General features: G+C 45.5%; 1 protein-coding gene across 1 annotated transcript in view; it reads right to left on the minus strand.

Moving 5' to 3' along the window:
• Nucleotides 1–6307: 6307 nt before the first annotated feature.
• The window catches only part of ddx19b (DEAD-box helicase 19b), a 28066-nt gene continuing 16873 nt past the window's right edge, over nucleotides 6308–17500 (minus strand). The window contains exons 8-13 of the mRNA XM_063193405.1: nucleotides 13202–13379; nucleotides 9840–9981; nucleotides 9491–9586; nucleotides 8999–9161; nucleotides 7563–7754; nucleotides 6308–6381 (exon numbers count right to left, since the gene is read on the minus strand). Of these exons, the coding sequence (XP_063049475.1) occupies nucleotides 6320–6381; nucleotides 7563–7754; nucleotides 8999–9161; nucleotides 9491–9586; nucleotides 9840–9981; nucleotides 13202–13379 (833 nt within the window). The 3' untranslated portion in view covers nucleotides 6308–6319. The remainder of the gene's footprint in view (nucleotides 6382–7562; nucleotides 7755–8998; nucleotides 9162–9490; nucleotides 9587–9839; nucleotides 9982–13201; nucleotides 13380–17500) is intronic.

Below are 17500 nucleotides of genomic sequence, written 5' to 3' on the forward strand. Positions count from 1 at the left end.
TTTCTTTTGACATTTCTGTGCGCAATGCATTGCGGGCAACGTAGTGTCCGGCTGAGAATAGTTGAATAGCATAGGCTTAGTTATTGCTGCTTACGCACGACGTTACCCGTGATGAATTGCGGTGGAGAGAGAGAGAAGGCCATAGACAGACAGACCAAGCGCTGCATTTTTAAAAAATGGCTCGTGGAAGTGATGGCACGGAGACAGACACCGATTATCCTTATGAACATTTAAACCACCTGCGCAGCAAAAACAGTAAGGACATCCACAACGTCCTTTTTGGAGTTGAAACGGCACATTGAGTTAAAACATCCATCCGGTGTGAATCCATTTGCTCGCCCTCGGGGGGGTCATAAGGGAGGAAAGGTGGAGCCGAGAAGACCCCTACCAAGCCCAAACGTAAATGACACTGCCAGCAGCCTCCGAGAGGTCCGTGATGGTCTCACAGGTGCAGGAAGATCAACGGATTATCGACTACTACATTGAAGAAGATGTACAACCTCTAAACAAAAAAAATCACTGTATCACACGTGTGTTATAAGTGTGTCGCATAAGCTACAGCAGTGTTTCTCAACTGGTGGGTCGGGACCCAAAAGTGGGTCACGGAGGGGTCCTGGGTGGGTCGCGGAGCTGCTGTGGTGTAAAAATGTATGAATTGACCCTTTTATTGCCAGTCACAAAACTGAAACAAAGCACAGTATTGAATTAATGACTATGATCTCCAGTAGTTGATAGACATGTTGTATGTAAGCTGTAAGCAGCATACAATGCAAATAAAGCTGTTGCATATTATCAAATACATGGCTATTGTTTCCGATGGCGCAATTACCGTAAATATTGGGTCACAACGTCATGACCATAGAAAACTGTGGGTCCCAAGACTATTCCAGTTAAGAACCACTGAGCTACGGTTTCCTTAATATATATAGGTCTATTGTGCATTTGACTTGTGTCTTCATAAGGCCCTCCTTCATTCAAGAGTTTGAATTCACATGATTTCATACACAAACAGATAGGCTATATAATATCATATAAAATGATATATTTCATATTATTTTATATTTTTATATTTATTTATTTATGTATGTACAGTATATCACGAAAGTGAGTACACCCCTCACAGTTTTTGCAGATTTGTGAGTATATCTTTTCATACTCATGAACGGCCATCCGGGTACTTTGCTCTTAAATTTGCGTTACGCCCCTATATGGGTGAAAACAAACCGAATGTCTCATTGACTTACATGCTACATCGGCTAACCTAAATGAACACATTCCATGCTTCAGCCACGGTTGTTTGGCTACATTATTTGAACAGCCGGCAACACAACACGTTTTCAGCATGTTGCGCGTGAACAACGCTTGTCTACAGGTCCGTATCTTTCGTTTATTAAACCACAACATCACCAATTGACTTGCATGGGTTGTTTTCCCCCATAAATGGGCGTAACGCACATGGAAAACGTCACGCCGTTCATGAGTATAGGAAAGCATTACAGAAATTTCACTTTGACACTTTCACTTTCACCAACATACTTAATCACTTAAATTTCGTTTTCACTCAGAAAAAAAAACTAAATACAGCCATTAATGTTTGAACATGTACCCACAAAAGTGAGTACACCCCAAAAAATCCGGTAGAGAAGGGGCTGTGTTGACTCGAATCATCTCGAAATGAAAAGGGATTAAAAGAGAGGTCAGCGGTGTGCGTTTCAACCTTTCTTTGCATTGAACTTTCACATTTTGAGTATGCACCTCTCTTAAATAGATTGGTGTGAGATTTGATTGCAATCCTATGGAGAGCATCATGATCTGCTTCAGTAGTCACAGTGCATTTTGACATGCATGTTTCTTTTAGGTGTATTTCAGATGCCAATATTGACAGCATTCATGCATCCCCAAACCATGTCAGTCCCACTACCATGCTTGGCTAGTGAGAGGATACACTTTTTTGTAAAACTCACTTGTTTACCACCACACATGCTTGACACCATCTGAAGTATTATTATTATTATTTTTAATCTTGGTCTCATCAGAACACACAACATGGTTCCATTGATCCATATCCTTGCTCTGTTCATCTCTCTTGAGACCAAGATAAACAAATTTGCTTTAGATGGTGTCAAGCATGTGTGGTGGTAAACAAGTGAGTTTTTTTTTTTTTAAAGTGTATCCTAGTTCTCTAAAATATGTAGTAATACAAGCGATCACTCACATGGTTACCCAATATTTTACAGTAATTCAGTTTTTTTCAATGTCAGCAAAATGTAAAATATTTATAATATGAAATATTTCAGTATTTTACAGATACTCTCTGCAATAAGTGGAAGACTGAACAAAATAAGGCATTGATTCTCAAACTATGGGCCGGGGCCCACTGGTGCGCCCTGAAGGTATTCCAAGTGGGCCTTGGAATCATTTTCTAAAAACAATAATCATATTTTGGTGGGTGTTGCTGTTGATTTATTTGACTTTTATTCCTAATTGGATCAGAGGTGGACGCAGGACATTTTTGACAATTTCGAGTGGGCCCCAAGTTGAAAAAGGTTGGGAACCCCTGAAATAACGTCTACTGCGAGTCACGCTGAGAAAAGAGTCTAGGGGAGAGTGTGGACGGTTGCAACATGTGGTAGTTGCAACACTGCAGATTTCTCCCGTCAGAAACACACTAGAGATGAAACTAACTTGAAATATGCTCACTTACACCCTCCTTCTATCCTGCATCTGCTTTGATAATTTCTTCCGAGAGAAAAAAAAAATAGGTGAAAAAGTATTTTTTTTTAAAGAAAAATCTTCCATTTTTATCTAATATTGTCTAAAATATTTGTTCAATGTATTGTGAAGTTATATCATTCAAAAGGTACACGGTGAGATTATTAGTTTTTTATTTCCAGAATTCATGCTACCCATTCACTAATGTTGCCTTTTTCATGAATACTTACCACCACCATAAAATTCTAAGTATTCATTATGACATACATGAAAAGGGGGATCTTCTCCATGGTTTGCCATTTTGAATTTCCAAAAATAGCAATGTTTAACTGTAAAAATGACTTGGGCGATACTCAAAAATATTAGTTTATTACTTAGAAAACGTTCATGAACAGATCAAATTTGGCAATAGGCAGCCCAGTTTCAATAAGCAGCATAGTCGCAGTACCTTTTTTGACCATTTCCTGCACAGTGTCCCTTTAAATAATCAGTGGCTGAATCTCAAATGGTGCACTTGTGCACTTTAGTGTTCATGTTTCAGTGCGTATGCCGTATTAGTTACGCACTGAAACATAGTGCCCGAAGTGCACAAGTGCGCCATTTGAGATCCAGCCAGTGTCTTAGCTTTCCATAACAGTAACAACCTTGTCTCAAACCTAATATGCTGAGTTACCATGGAGAGTTGAAAATGTTTTGGTCCTGTGTGGACAGTTTTTCTTTGGGTTTCAGTAAACGCACACCGTTTGAGGTGCGTACGGCAGACAATAGACTCAACTTGAAAAAGAATGGTCGTCGCACACTCAGAACTTCATGCAGTTACATTTAATTAGACCAACGTTTCGGCTTACGCCTTTAAGATGACCCTGATGAAGGCGTAAGCCGAAACGTTGGTCTAATTAAATGTAACTGCATGAAGTTCTGAGTGTGCGACGACCATTCTTTTTCAACTGGTGTGGACAGTTACCATGGATAGTTGAAAATGTTTTGGTCTTGTGTGGACAGTTGCGGACAACGCTTTGTTGCAACTGTCCCCACACAGTTCACATTCTCCCCTACTGCGAGTCATGCTGAGTGCAGTGTTATACCATACGCACATTAGAGTTCATATATACGAGTGTCAATTCAAATGACGGCTTGGGTCATTTGAGAACAAATTTGCCTTTTTAGAAGAGAGCACATTGTTTTTGAGACAACGCACACAATGAGAAGTGTGGTGCTTTGCCCGTTGAGTTTTTGAATTAGGGTGTAGAGTTTAGAGAACTGAAGGCATGATTCCGGATATTGTGTTGTAAAGAACTGTAACATTTAGAAGACTTGGAATTGAATTGGTTGATCTTGGATTGAATATTGCGTTGCTACAAATCACCAGGCATCACAGTCTGTTTATTTGAGTTTATTTTGTGGTTTCCAGCACTGGGGGCCACATCAAAACATGAGATTAAAAATCAAAATCATAAACATCAGCTGTGAAGAGGTGGGGTTGCCATGACAACAGCTCTGCTTCTGGAACACCACGGCCCAACATGTTCTGTCCCTGCCCACTTTACGTAAGCAGCTCGTCCCATTGGCTCACTCCAGCGCCTCTCCAGAGAGGAGACTCTTCATTGGTTAGCCAGCAAGACGTGCTTGCCAGCGTGCGTATTCCTAGCGATGCTAACTTCCTAGCGATGCTAACTTCCACCTCACCCGAGGCTTCCGGAACAGAGGGGAGGGGTTCCGGAATACTAGGGGAATTCCTTCCTCAGAAAGCTCAACAATACAATTCAATACAATACAATCCTACCACGTCTTACCCGCTCAGCAATCCGGTTTTAGAAGCTAAAGAAAAATAAAAGAATAAAAAAATAAAAAGCTGATAATTAAGCCAAGCAGAGCGGAGTCCCTACAGCCGACCGAGAGCCCCCGCCAGGTCAACACACTTCAGCTGTACAGAGGAGACGGCCATGAGGACATGACATGACATGACACTCTGGAATACTATTAAAAAAAAGTGTTTTGATTTGGCCACCACCAACAGAGAGGCTAGAGGTGTGGAGGAGAGAAAAGAAAAGAGGAGAGGAGAAGAGAGGAGAAGAGAGGAGAGGAGAGTGGTGATGGGAGAGGAGAGGAGAGTGGAGTGGTGAGGAGAGGAGAGGAGAGGAGAGAAAAGAGGAGTGGAGAGGGAAGGAGTGGAGTGGTGAGCAGAGGAGAGATGATCCTATAGAGGAGAGGAGAGAAAAGAGGAGTGGAGAGGGGAGGAGAGGAGAGGAGAGTGGAGTGGTGAGGAGAGGAGAGATGATCCTATAGGTTGGTCTGCACGCCTCTCTAACGACCTCGTTAAGTGTAGATGACCTTACAGGTGGACATGTGATGTGGGGAAACTTGACTAGACATGATTCTGGAGTCTTCACACGTCCTGGAGGAATTCCAAATGAACTTTATTACTCAAGTCTCCAGCGTGTGTTTGGCAGACGTGTGTGTGTGTGTGTGTGTGTTGGTTGGCTCTACGTCTAAGAAGCCGGACGAGTCAACAAATTGAAGCCCAAACTCGGCGAGCTCTAAAATTCAAGACTTTAATCTCAACCCCAAACTCTTTCACATGAGCGTTTTTTAGCGCCTCGTGCGTCGTAACTCAGCATATAATGCCAAAATGTCAGATCCAGATTTTTCTTCGCTTGTCTTCTATAAGAGCAAACACAATATTGGGAAGCAAGAATCCGGAGTTGGGAATAGGAATCAGATTCCTGCGATAAGATTCCGGAATTGGAATCGGATTCCTGGGACTGACTGACTTCCGGTTCTGAATTGAGAATCGGTGATTTAGTGATTTTTAAAAACAGTAAGGCCCCGACCCCACATGACCTTCGACTCCAGGTGACCTTTGACCTGTCGTCATCGTGACCTCCGGTGCCACCGTGTCAGATCGGCCTCGGAGCACGTTAGAACACCGTAGAGCTTTATTTATCTATTTTTATATATATATATATATATATATATAGGCGACACGCCTCGTTTACACATTTATTCCTGCGCTTGTCTGTTTAAATCCTAATTAATGAATTAGCGACAACCGCGCAAGTGAGCCACAATGGCCTCCTCAGCTCGCCTAGTGTGTAGTCTTTTCTGCCATTGAAACCCATTATAAGACGAGGCTATTGGACTACAAAAATGGCCTCCTCAGCTCGCCTAGTGTGTAGTCTTTTCTGCCATTGAAACCCATTATAAGACGAGGCTATTGGACTACAGAGAGCGTGAGTGAGCCACAGCGTCTGGTGCCAAGAGTCAGAGTCTCCTCGGTGTACAACAGAGTGAAAACGCTGACATGACGTGGAAAAGGAAAAGAAAAAGAAAAAACGAAAAACAAGAAATCCCAAAACTACGTTTAAAAGGGGGAGGGGTTTTGAAAGGAGGCGTTGGCGACTGTAGCTGACAGCCGTGGAGAAGCAGAAATAAAAACACGAGTGTGTGAGAGACACACACACAAACTGTCCTGTGGTGTCCTGTGGTGTGTGATGCTGTGGGGGGGGGGCTGATGCCGTCGGGGGGTTGGGCATGGGGTGCGCTGCGCTGCTGTGGTAACCAACAACCTCCTCCTCCATCCTCCCCCTCCCCTGTCTGCTGGCGGTGCTCAGTTGGCGATCTTCTCAATCTCGTCAAGATCATCAGTGTCCAGCTTCTCAATCTTCTTCTCTGGAAGGAGAAACACACACACACACACACACACACACACGCACACACACACACACACACACACACACACGCACACACACACAGTGTTAGACACATTATGACAGACACATTACATTACACTTACTACAGACACATTACACATTACACTTATTCAGGGTTCCCACTCTAATTCAGATATAAAACTCCATAATTTTCCATGACTTTCCCGACCCAAAAAACGGAATTTCCATGACCAGTTCTGTAAAAAGAAATGACCTGTCAACATTTTTTTTAAAATATGAAAACTGAAGATTTTCTTCACACCTAGAGCACACACCGAGCCACCACCAGACTTCAGTGGGCTCATTGCATTCTAGAATGTTGCAAATTACAGCGCAAAAACTTAACTGTCTCTGGCAAAGCGTTGTAGTATAACCAGAAAGAAGCAATGTTATACACCAAACAAAAACGTTTTTGCTTTTTGCACAACTGTTAAGAAAATTCCATGATATTCCATGACTGTGCATGCAAAATGGTAAAATTCCATGACTTTCCATGACTGGAAAAACATTTATGAAATTCCATGATATTCCAGAAATTCCATGACCCGTGGGAACCCTGCTTATTACAGACAGACAGGAGGTTCATGCTGCCCTTGCTGTTTAGTGTTCTAGAACTTACTGAAGTGTTCCGCTAAGTTTTCTAGAGCTTACTGAAGTGTTCCGCAAAGTGTTCTAGAGCTTACTGAAGTGTTCCGCTAAGTGTTCTAGAGCTTACTGAAGTGTTCCGCTAAGTGTTCTAGAACTTACTGAAGTGTTCCTGAATGCGGTTGAGAATGTTCATGCTGCCCTTGCTGTTTAGTGTTCTAGAACTTACTGAAGTGTTCCGTTTAGTGTTCTAGAACTTACTGAAGTGTTCCGCTAAGTGTTCCAGAACTTACTGAAGTGTTCCGCTAAGTGTTCTAGAGCTTACTGAAGTGTTCCGCTAAGTGTTCTAGAACTTACTGAAGTGTTCCTGAATGCGGTTGAGGATGTTCATGCTGCCCTTGCTGTTTAGTGTTCTAGAACTTCCTGAAGTGTTCCGCTAAGTGTTCTAGAGCTTACTGAAGTGTTCCGCTAAGTGTTCTAGAACTTACTGAAGTGTTCCTGAATGCGGTTGAGAATGTTCATGCTGCCCTTGCTGTTTAGTGTTCTAGAACTTACTGAAGTGTTCCTGAATGCGGTTGAGAATGTTCATGCTGCCTTTGCTGTCCACCATGTTGATGGCCAATCCCCTCTTGCCAAAGCGACCCGTCCGGCCAATCCGGTGCAGGTACGTCTCGTTGTCCGGGTTACCGTCTTTGTCCACCGGCAAATCAAAGTTGATCACCACCGACACCTGCTCCACGTCGATACCTGAAGAGGAGACACGCCAGCAGAAATGCATCATGGGACATTTAGATACATGGAGTAGTAGAGACCTGGGGCCACATAACAGAAAAAATCCTAAATGCTCATCCTAACTTAAGATAGGAACAGTAAGATAGGAAAAATCCTAACTTCCTATTACAGAACGAATTCCTAAGTCCCTAGCCGTTTCTTATCTTATTTTGGCCCCCCATCCTATCTTAAATTAGGAATTCCTAACTCCTCTATCATACTGATTTTTTCTCCACATCGATCCCTCAACAGCAACTAGAGTTCTTTAGATCAGGAATTCCCAACTAGAGTTCTTTAGATCAGGAATTCCCAACTAGAGTTGTTTGGATCAGGGGTTCCCAACTAGAGTTGTTTAGATCAGGGGTTCCCAACCTTTTCCAACTATAGCGCATTCAGGCCAACTGAGAACCATGCCGGTGCCCGTTTCCGCACCTAATAGCGAACCGGCTGTCGTGTTCACGCCACAGGTTTTAACGTTCACGAACCGGAAAGTTGGTTCCCAATGCGAACCGCAAAATACTAGGTTTTTTTCCACAAACCGTGACGACAGCGTGGCCGTCATCAGGTTCATCCGGGTAACACAGTCATGTGCGGGAAAAGTTCAGAACCCGGTATGAACACGGGCGGTTCGCCGATAAACACTTTAGTGCCGAACGTAACTGGTGCGGGCACCGGCTCCGGCCTGGTCGGCCTGAAAGCCCTACTAGAGTTCTTTAGAGCAGGGGTTCCCAACCTTTTCCAACTTGGGGACCAATTGTAACAAATGTTCGGGGGCCCGTCGTCATCATCATTATAATAATGTTACCAGGACCTTTTCCTTGCCGTCTCGCAATCTCTCGATGGCAGCAGCTCTCTGCTACAATGTATCTACTATAGCTATAATATAATCTAATAATAAATAATAATAATAATAATAACAATAATAATAATAATAATAATAATAATTTAATAATAGTAATAATAATAGTAATAATAACAGATAATAATGCAATAATAATAATAATCTGACCTCTGGCGCAGACGTTAATAATAATAATAATAGTAATTTAATAATAATAATAATAATAATAATAATAATAATAATCTGACCCCTGGCGCAGACGTTGGTGGTGACGAGGACCTTCTCCTTGCCGTCTCTAAACCTCTAATACAATAACTTTAATATAATCTAATAATAATAATAATAATAATAATAATAATAATAATAATAATAACCTCACCTCTGGCGCAGACGTTGGTGGTGACGAGGACCTTCTCCTTGCCGTCTCTAAACCTCTCGATGACGGCGGCTCGCTGCTCCACCACCATCTCACCGCTCAGCAGCGCCACCTGGTGGCCCTCTCGAGACAGCTCACCTGCCAGCCACCCGGCCGTCTTACGCGTCTGGAGAACACAACACACACACACACACACACACATTTACTACAGGAGACAGATTCGTGGGAAGTATGTGTGTGTGTGTGTGTGTGTGTGTGTGTGTGTGTGTGTGTGTGCTCACATGGCAGAAGATCATGGCTTGTGCGATAGTGATGGCTCCGTATATACTGCTGTGTGTGTGTGTGTGTGTGTGTGTGTGTGTGTGTGTGTGTGTGCTCACATGGCAGAAGATCATGGCTTGTGCGATCGTGATGGCTCCGTAGATACAGCAGTGTGTGTGTGTGTGTGTGTGTGTGTGTGTGTGTGTGTGTGTGTGTGTGTGTGTGTGTGCTCACATGGCAGAAGATCATGGCTTGTGCGATCGTGATGGCTCCGTAGATGTTGCAGAGGGCCTGGAACTTCTCCTCCTTGCTGCAGCAGTTGACGTAGTACTGTGAAGTGGAGGACAGGAGGCCATTTTTGTAGTTCAAAAGCCACGACTTATAATGGGTTTCAATGGCCAAAAAGACTACACGCTAGGCTACCTGAAGAGGGCATTTTTGTAGTTCAATAGCCACGACTTATAATGGGTTTCAATGGGATAGCAGACTACACGCTAGGCTACCTGAAGAGGCCATTTTTGTAGTTCAATAGCCACGACTTATAATGGGTTTCAATGGGATAGCAGACTACACGCTAGGCTACCTGTTTAATGGTGTCCAGCGTCTCCTCTTCTCTCTTCAGCTTGATGATGTTCGGATCCGGAACGATGCGCTTGGCGAAGTTCCAAACCGACTCCTCAAACGTAGCGGAGAAGAGAAGCATCTGGCAGTTCTTTGGAAGCATTCTGGAGGAGGAGAGGAGAGGGGGATGAGAAGAGAGGAGAGGAGAGGAGAGGAGAGGAGAGGAGAGGAGAGGGGGATGAGAAGAGAGGAGAGGAGAGGAGAGGAGAGGGGAGAGAGGGGAGGTGAAGAGAGAGAGGAGGATGAGAGGGGGGTGAGAGGGGGATGGGATGGGAGAGGAGAGGAGAGGGGGAAGAGAAGAGAGGAGAGGAGAGGAGAGGGGGATGAGAAGAGAGGGAAAGGAGAGGGGGAGAGAGGAGAAAGGAGAGGAGAGGAGAGAGAGGAGAGGAGAGGAGAGGAGAGGAGAGGGGGATGAGGAGAGGAGAGGAGAGGGAAGAGAGGAGAGGAGAGGAGAGGAGAGGAGAGGGGGGTGAGTAGACAGGAGAGGAGAGAGGAGGGGAGGGGAGGGGAGAAGGAGAGAGGAGGGGAGGGGAGGGGAGAGAGGAGGAGAGGAGAGGAGAGGAGGTGAGGGGAGAGGAGAAGAGAGGAGAGAGGGATGAGAGGAGAGAGGGATGAGAGGAGAGAGGGATGAGAGGAGAGGAGAGAGGAGAGGAGAGGAGAGGGGGATGAGAAGAGAGGAGAGGAGAGGAGAGAAGGAGAGGAGAGGAGAGGAGAGGAGAGGAGAGGAGAGGAGGGGAGGGGAGGGGAGAGGAGAGGAGAGGAGAGGAGAGGAGAGGAGAGGAGAGGAGAGGAGAGGGGGATGAGAAGACAGGCGAGGGAGAGAGGAGAGGAGGGGAGAGGAGAGGGGGATGAGAAGAGAGGAGAGAAGAGGACAGGAGAGGAGAGGGAGAGGGAGAGAGGAGAGGGAGAGGGAGAGAGGAGAGAGGAGAGGGAGAGGGAGAGAGGAGAGAGGAGAGAGGAGAGGAGGAGAGGAGAGGGGAGGAGGAGAGAAGAAAAGGAGAGGGGAGAGGAGAGGAGAGGAGAGGAGAGGAGAGGAGAGGAGAGGAGAGGAGAGGAGAGGAGAGGAGAGGGGAGGGGAGGGGGGTGAGAAGACAGGAGGGGGAGAGAGGAGAGCAGAGGAGAGCAGAGGGAGAGAGTAGAGGGGAGAGGAGGAGGAGAGGAAGAGGAGAGGGAGAGGAGAGGAGAGGAGAGCAGAGGGGAGGAGAAGACAGCAGAGGAGAGGAGAGGAGGGGGAGAGGAGAGGAGAGGAGGGGAGTGGAGTGGAGTGGAGAGGAGAGGAGAGGAGAGGGAGAGGAGAGGAGAGGAGAGGAGAGGAGAGGAGGGCAGAGGAGAGGAGAGGAGAGGAGAGGGGGATGAGAAGACAGGAGAGGGAGAGAGGAGAGGAGAGTAGAGGGGAAGAGAAGAGAGGAGAGGAGAGTGAGAAGGAGAGGAGAGGAGAGGAGAGGAGAGGGGGATGAGAAGCAGAAGAGAGGAGAGGAGAGGAAGAGGAGAGGGGAGGAGAGAGGGAGGAGAGGTAGAGAATAGGGGAGAGGAGGAAAATAGGAGAGGAGAGGAGAGGAGAAGAGAGGAGAGGAGAGGGGAGTAGAGAGATGAGAAGACAGGAGAGGGGGATAGAGAGAGGAGGGTAGAGGAGAGAAGAGGGGAATGAGAAGAGAGGAGAGAGGAGAGGATAGAGGAGAGAAGAGAGGATAGAGGAGAGAGGAGAGGGGGATAGAGGAGGGAGGAGAGAGGAGAGAGGGGAGAGGAGAGACGAGAGGGGAGAGAGGAGGGGAGAGGGAGAGAGGAGAGGAGAGAGGGATGAGAAGGGGAGAGGAGAGGAGAGAGGGATGAGAAGGGGAGAGGAGAGGAGAGGGGAGAGAGGAGAGGAGAGGAGAGGGGGAGAGAGGAGATGAGGGCAAGGAAGGAGAGGGGATGGGGAGAGAGAGAGGAGAGGAGAGGGGGAGAAGAGAGAGGAGAGAGGAGAGGAGGAGAGAGGAGAGGAGAGGAGAGGAGAGAGGAGAGGATTAGAGAAGAGAAGAGAAGAGAAGAGAAGAGAAGAGAAGAGAAGAGAAGAGAAGAGAAGAGAAGAGAAGAGGGGAGAGGAGGGGAGGGGAGGAATATGAAGAGAGGAGAGGGGAGGAGAAGAGGGGAGAGGACAGGAGGGATAGAAGGAGAGGATAAGAGAGGAGGAAAAGTAGAGTAGAGAAAAGTAGAGTAAAGTGGAGAGAGGAGAGGAGAGGAGAGGAGAGGAGAGAGGGATGAGAGGAGAGGAGAGGAGAGGAGAGAGGGATGAGAGGAGAGGAGAGGAGAGGAGAGGAGAGGAGAGGAGAGGAGAAGAGAGGACGATAGCAGAGGAGGAGAGGGAGAAGGAGAGGGGAGGAGAGGAGAGGAGAGGAGGGAAGAGGAGAGGAGAAGAGAGGACGATAGCAGAGGAGGAGAGAAGAGAAGAGAAGAGAAGAAAGGAGAGGAGAAGAGTGAGAGGAGAGGAGTGAGAGGAGAGGAGAGAGAGGAGAGCAGAGGAGAGGAGAGGAGAGGAGAATAGAGGGGAGAGGAGGGGAGGGAGGGGAGGGAGGGGAGGAGATTAATGGAGAGAAGAGAGGAGAGGAGAGGCGATGAGAGGAGAGGAGAGGAATGGAGAGGAGAGGAGAGGAGAGGCGATGATAGGAGAGGAGAGGAGAGGAGTGGCGAGGATAGGCGAGGATAGGAGAGGAGATGACAGGAGAGGAGTAGAGAGGACAATAGGAGAGGAATAGAAGAGGAGAGGAGAGGAGAGGAGGAATAGAGGAGGATAGAGTATAGTTATATGATGATTGGATGGGGAACTAGGTGCTAGTGTCCAATGAATGAGTCACATGAGTGTAGATGTCAATGACAGGCGGCCACAACACATCAGCTGTCTGGAGCCACCACATGTTTAGCAACCAGGAAAAGACTACAACATTTCACACACACACACACACACACACACACACACACACACACACACACACACACACACACACACACACACACACAGAAGAGATTACAGCATTCCACATGTCAGCAGCTTTCATTGTCACCACAGCATTACACACACACACACACACACACACACACACACACACACACGCTCAGCGTGCAGTGCGGCCGGATTTTCCCTGTATGCGGATGCTCTGGTCTTGGTGGCCCTGGGGGGGGGATCATGACGTCTATGGTGTGTGTGTGTGTGTGTGTGTGTGTGTCTGTACCTCTGTATGCGAATGCTCTGGTCTTGGTGGCCCTAGGCGCGATCATGACGTCTATGGTGTGTGTGTGTGTGTGTGTGTGTGTGTGTGTGTGTGTGTGTGTGTGTGTGTGTGTGTTCACCTCTGTATGCGGATGCTCTGGTCTTGGTGTCCTTGGGTGGCGATCATGACGTCGGCTTCGTCCAGTACGAAGACTTTGATCTTTTTTGGGTCGATGAACTTGAATTTCAGACACCAGTCCAGCACCGTCCCCGGCGTCCCGATCACGATCTGCTCCTGAATCTTCATACCGCGATCCACTGAGGGGAACCAGAACCAGAAACAGTTAACAACCAGATAGAACCAAATAGAACAAAACAGAACCAGAACCAGTTAGAACCAAATAGAACCAGTTAGATCCACTGAGGGGAGCCAGAACCAGTTAACAACCAAATAGAACCAGTTAGATCCACTGAGGGGAAGCAGAACCAAACAGAAACAGAACCAGTCAGAACCAAACAGAACCAAACAGAACCAGGTAGAACCAAACAGAACCAATCAGAACCAAACAGATCCAGTTAGAACCAGTTAGAACCAAGGAGGAGGAGAGGAGAGGGAGATGGGAGGAGAGGAGAGGAGAGGAGGAGGAGAGGAGAGGAGGAGGAGAGGAGAGGAAGAGGAGAAGAGAGGAGAGGAGAGGAGAGGAGAGGAGACAGGAGAGGAGAGAAGAGAAGAGAAGAGAAGAGAAGAGAAGAGAAGAGAAGAGAAGAGAAGAGAAGAGAAGAGAAGAGAAGAGAAGAGAAGAGAAGAGAAGAGAAGAGAAGAGAAGAGAAGAGAAGAGAAGAGGAGACGAGACGAGATGACATGAGAGGAGACGAGAGGAGAAGAGGAGAGAAGAGAAGAGAAGGAGAGTAGAGAAGGAGAGAAGAGGAGAGAGAGAGAAGAGGAGGAGAGAAGAGGAGGAGAGAATAGGGGGATAGAAGAAGACAATAACATCCAGCACAATAACATGGTCTGACCAAGAGCATAACAATTAACAATTAGCATAACAAACAGCATTTCCCAAATGGCCTCCCTTTGTTCATCATTAGCAAACCAAGTGGGAGGAGTTCCCGTATTTTGCGGGAACTGAGAAAGTACTTGCATTGACCTGACCTGACTGGTAGCAACGCTGAAGCTGTTGCGTCACCAGGAGGGCACGGCCTGGCTAGTGCCGTGATGCATCCTTCCACTAGCACTCGTCTTAATGCAGAGACCACGGCAACATAAAGTTCTAATGCAGAGACCACGGCAACATAAAGTTCTAATGCAGAAACAGAGACCACGGCAACATAAAGTTCTAATGCAGAGACAGAGACCACGGCAACCTAAAGTTCTAATGCAGAGACCACGGCAACATAAAGTTCTAATGCAGAGACCACGGCAACAAAGTTCTAATATCACAGTGCCCACGGCAACATAAAGTTCTAATGCAGAGACCACGGCAACATAAAGTTCTAATGCAGAAACAAAAACCACGGCAACATAAAGTTCTAATGCAGAGACAGAGACCACGGCAACATAAAGTTCTAATGCAGAAACAGAGACCACGGCAACATAAAGTTCTAATGCAGAGACAGAGACCACGGCAACATAAAGTTGTAAAGCAGAGACAGACCACGGCAACATAAAGTTCTAATGCAGAGACCACGGCAACATAAAGTTCTAATGCAGAGACCACGGCAACATAAAGTTCTAATGCAGAGACAGAGACCACGGCAACATAAAGATCTAATGCAGAGACCACGGCAACATAAAGTTCTAATGCAGAGACCACGGCAACATAAAGTTCTAATGTAGAGACCACGGCAACATAAAGTTCTAATATCACAGTGCCCACGGCAACATAAAGTTCTAATGCAGAGACCACGGCAACAAAGTTCTAATGCAGAGACAGAGACCACGGCAACATAAAGTTCTAATGCAGAGACCACGGCAACATAAAGTTCTAATGTAGAGACCACGGCAACATAAAGTTCTAATGCAGAGACCACGGCAACAAAGTTCTAATATCACAGTGCCCAGGGCACTGCTTTATAAAGAGAGGCGTGATACTGCTGTGAAACGTGGGCGGGAGCACATTTATGACTATGGCTGATTGGTTGATTCTGCGCTGGTGTTTGATGATTGACAGTTTGGCCACGCCTTTTTAGGAGACCAGAAGCGTGGCTGGTGAAACATTCCATTGACGTCACCAGTTTGCCATGTTGTTAGAACGAAGAAAATCTTTGCTAATATTCAGACTAGACCTGTTACAGTATGTAAAGTGAAGGCGTGAAAGTGAAAGCCCCTCGGGAAATTTGGGAAATAAACTTAAAGGGACAGTTTGGTCAATTTCAACATGCAGTTGTAATGCTCACACTACCCTGGACTTTTCAGTGCCTGAGATTTTTTTTTCTTCTTCTTCAGCCGTTTCCGAGATCCTGGTCATTGTAATGGAGGCAGCTCTTTGTTTACATTTCAAAAAAACATTTTTATTTATTCCCAAAAACATCCAAAAGGTTATAAAACATCTGCAGGCAACTAGCAAACAGCAGTACCTTTTGGGAAAATATTTGGAGTTGGATTATGTTTCATTTTTTTAAAATGTAAACAAACGCTGCCCCCATTAGAATTGCTCATATCTCGGAAAGGGCTTAGCCGAAAAATGTGTCATCAACGGGTACTGACAAGTCCAGGGTAGTGTGAGCAATACAACAGCATGTTGAAATTGACCAAACTGTCCCTTTAACAGTATATTAAGATTACACCCGTTATAATATCCAGCGCAGTCTTTACCCAAAGTGCACATGTGGTAGGGCTGCACGATTATGGGAAAAAAAATCATAATCACGATTATTGATTTTTTTTGAAAATTACATCAAGATGAAATATAACCAAGAATGAATTATACACGGGATGAGCAAAATTAAATGAATTGTAATAAAAATGTAAAGGCAATAGCATGAATCTTAGGTGGACAGATTTCTGGTCAGAAACACCAGCCTGTCAATATGTTCTGGCTTCAAGGACGCTCTCAAAGGTAGGCCACTATTGCCACGATTAAATCACGATTTCTATTTCACAATTTTATCACGATTTTCGTTTTTTTTCCCGATTAATTGTACAGCCCTTACTAGGACTGGGTACCGAAATTCAATTCTTTGATGGAACCGAATTAAAAGCTAAGGTTCTACTTGGCATTGAAACGTGCCTTGTCTGTCGGTTCCACGTTTCGGTTCCTGAAGTCTGACTGTCAGAGCCATCAAATGTGTGTTTAAGCACGCGGCCATTTCAGCCAATCACAAGTGTCACAAACTGACCACGCTCCTCCTCTTCCCGTTTCGCACCTCATTGATAAGACAGCTGATTTTCAACCAGCTGATTGTAGGCTACTATTGAGAAACAAAAACATGCCGTCGAAAGCGTGGCTATATTTCAGGAAAGTAGATAAGGAGGAGCGCGCTGCAATATCTGCGATAAACTAATAGGCTATCATGCAAGAATGGCAATACATCCAACCTGTTCAAACACCTGCTCTTGCATTCGATTAACTTGCGTGCAGAGTTGCAGCATCTTTACAACGGCAACACCGTCAACCTCAACCATGACCTCGACTCTTCAGGAAGATGTCTCTGACTCCTTGGAAACATGTTTTTTCCATGAAAAGAGCTAACTTAGAAAGAACTGGTCTTGTGTTGGGGACGTACAAATGTAGCCTATTTAGACCGTCGGTTTAATTCGAGGGAACAAAGAACACAGCGACAAAACAGATTTCCTCTCTATCCGGCTGGAGAATAACGCCATTGTTTACTTGAAGTAGCGGCCGCTTAAGGTTAAATAACTGTGGATTGAAAGAACATAAAAACGTTCCGTAAAAAACTGTAAAAAGCTAAGAATCTCAGCTTTCGAACAAGCCCTAACACATGTCTGTAGGTCTAGGTTAAGGAGATCGCTGGCTGTTAGGAAAAAAATGACGAGATAAAAAAAATAGTTGGAAAGCGCTATTTTTTCACTTGCAACAGCGGCCGCTTACAGTTCAATAACTTTTGAATGAAAGAACATAAAAACGTTCCGTAAAAAACTGTAAAAAGCTAAGAATCTCAGCTTTCGAACAAGCCCTAACACATGTCTGTAGGTGTAGGTTAAGGAGATCGCTGGCTGTTAGGAAAAAAATGACGAGATAAAAAAAATGGATGGAAAGCGCTATTTTTTCACTTGCAACAGCGGCCGCTTACAGTTCAATAACTTTTGAATGAAAGAACATAAAAACGTGCCGTAAAAAACTGTAAAAAGCTAAGATTCGCAGCTTTCGAACAAGCCCTAACACATGTCTGTAGGAGAAGGAGATAGCTGGTTATATATATATTTAGACCTATATATCTTTTAGATTAGGACTCTTTAGCTTAGATTCACCATGGCG

The sequence above is a fragment of the Engraulis encrasicolus genome, unplaced genomic scaffold, assembly GCF_034702125.1.
Source record: "Engraulis encrasicolus isolate BLACKSEA-1 unplaced genomic scaffold, IST_EnEncr_1.0 scaffold_37_np1212, whole genome shotgun sequence".
Lineage (NCBI taxonomy): Eukaryota > Metazoa > Chordata > Actinopteri > Clupeiformes > Engraulidae > Engraulis > Engraulis encrasicolus.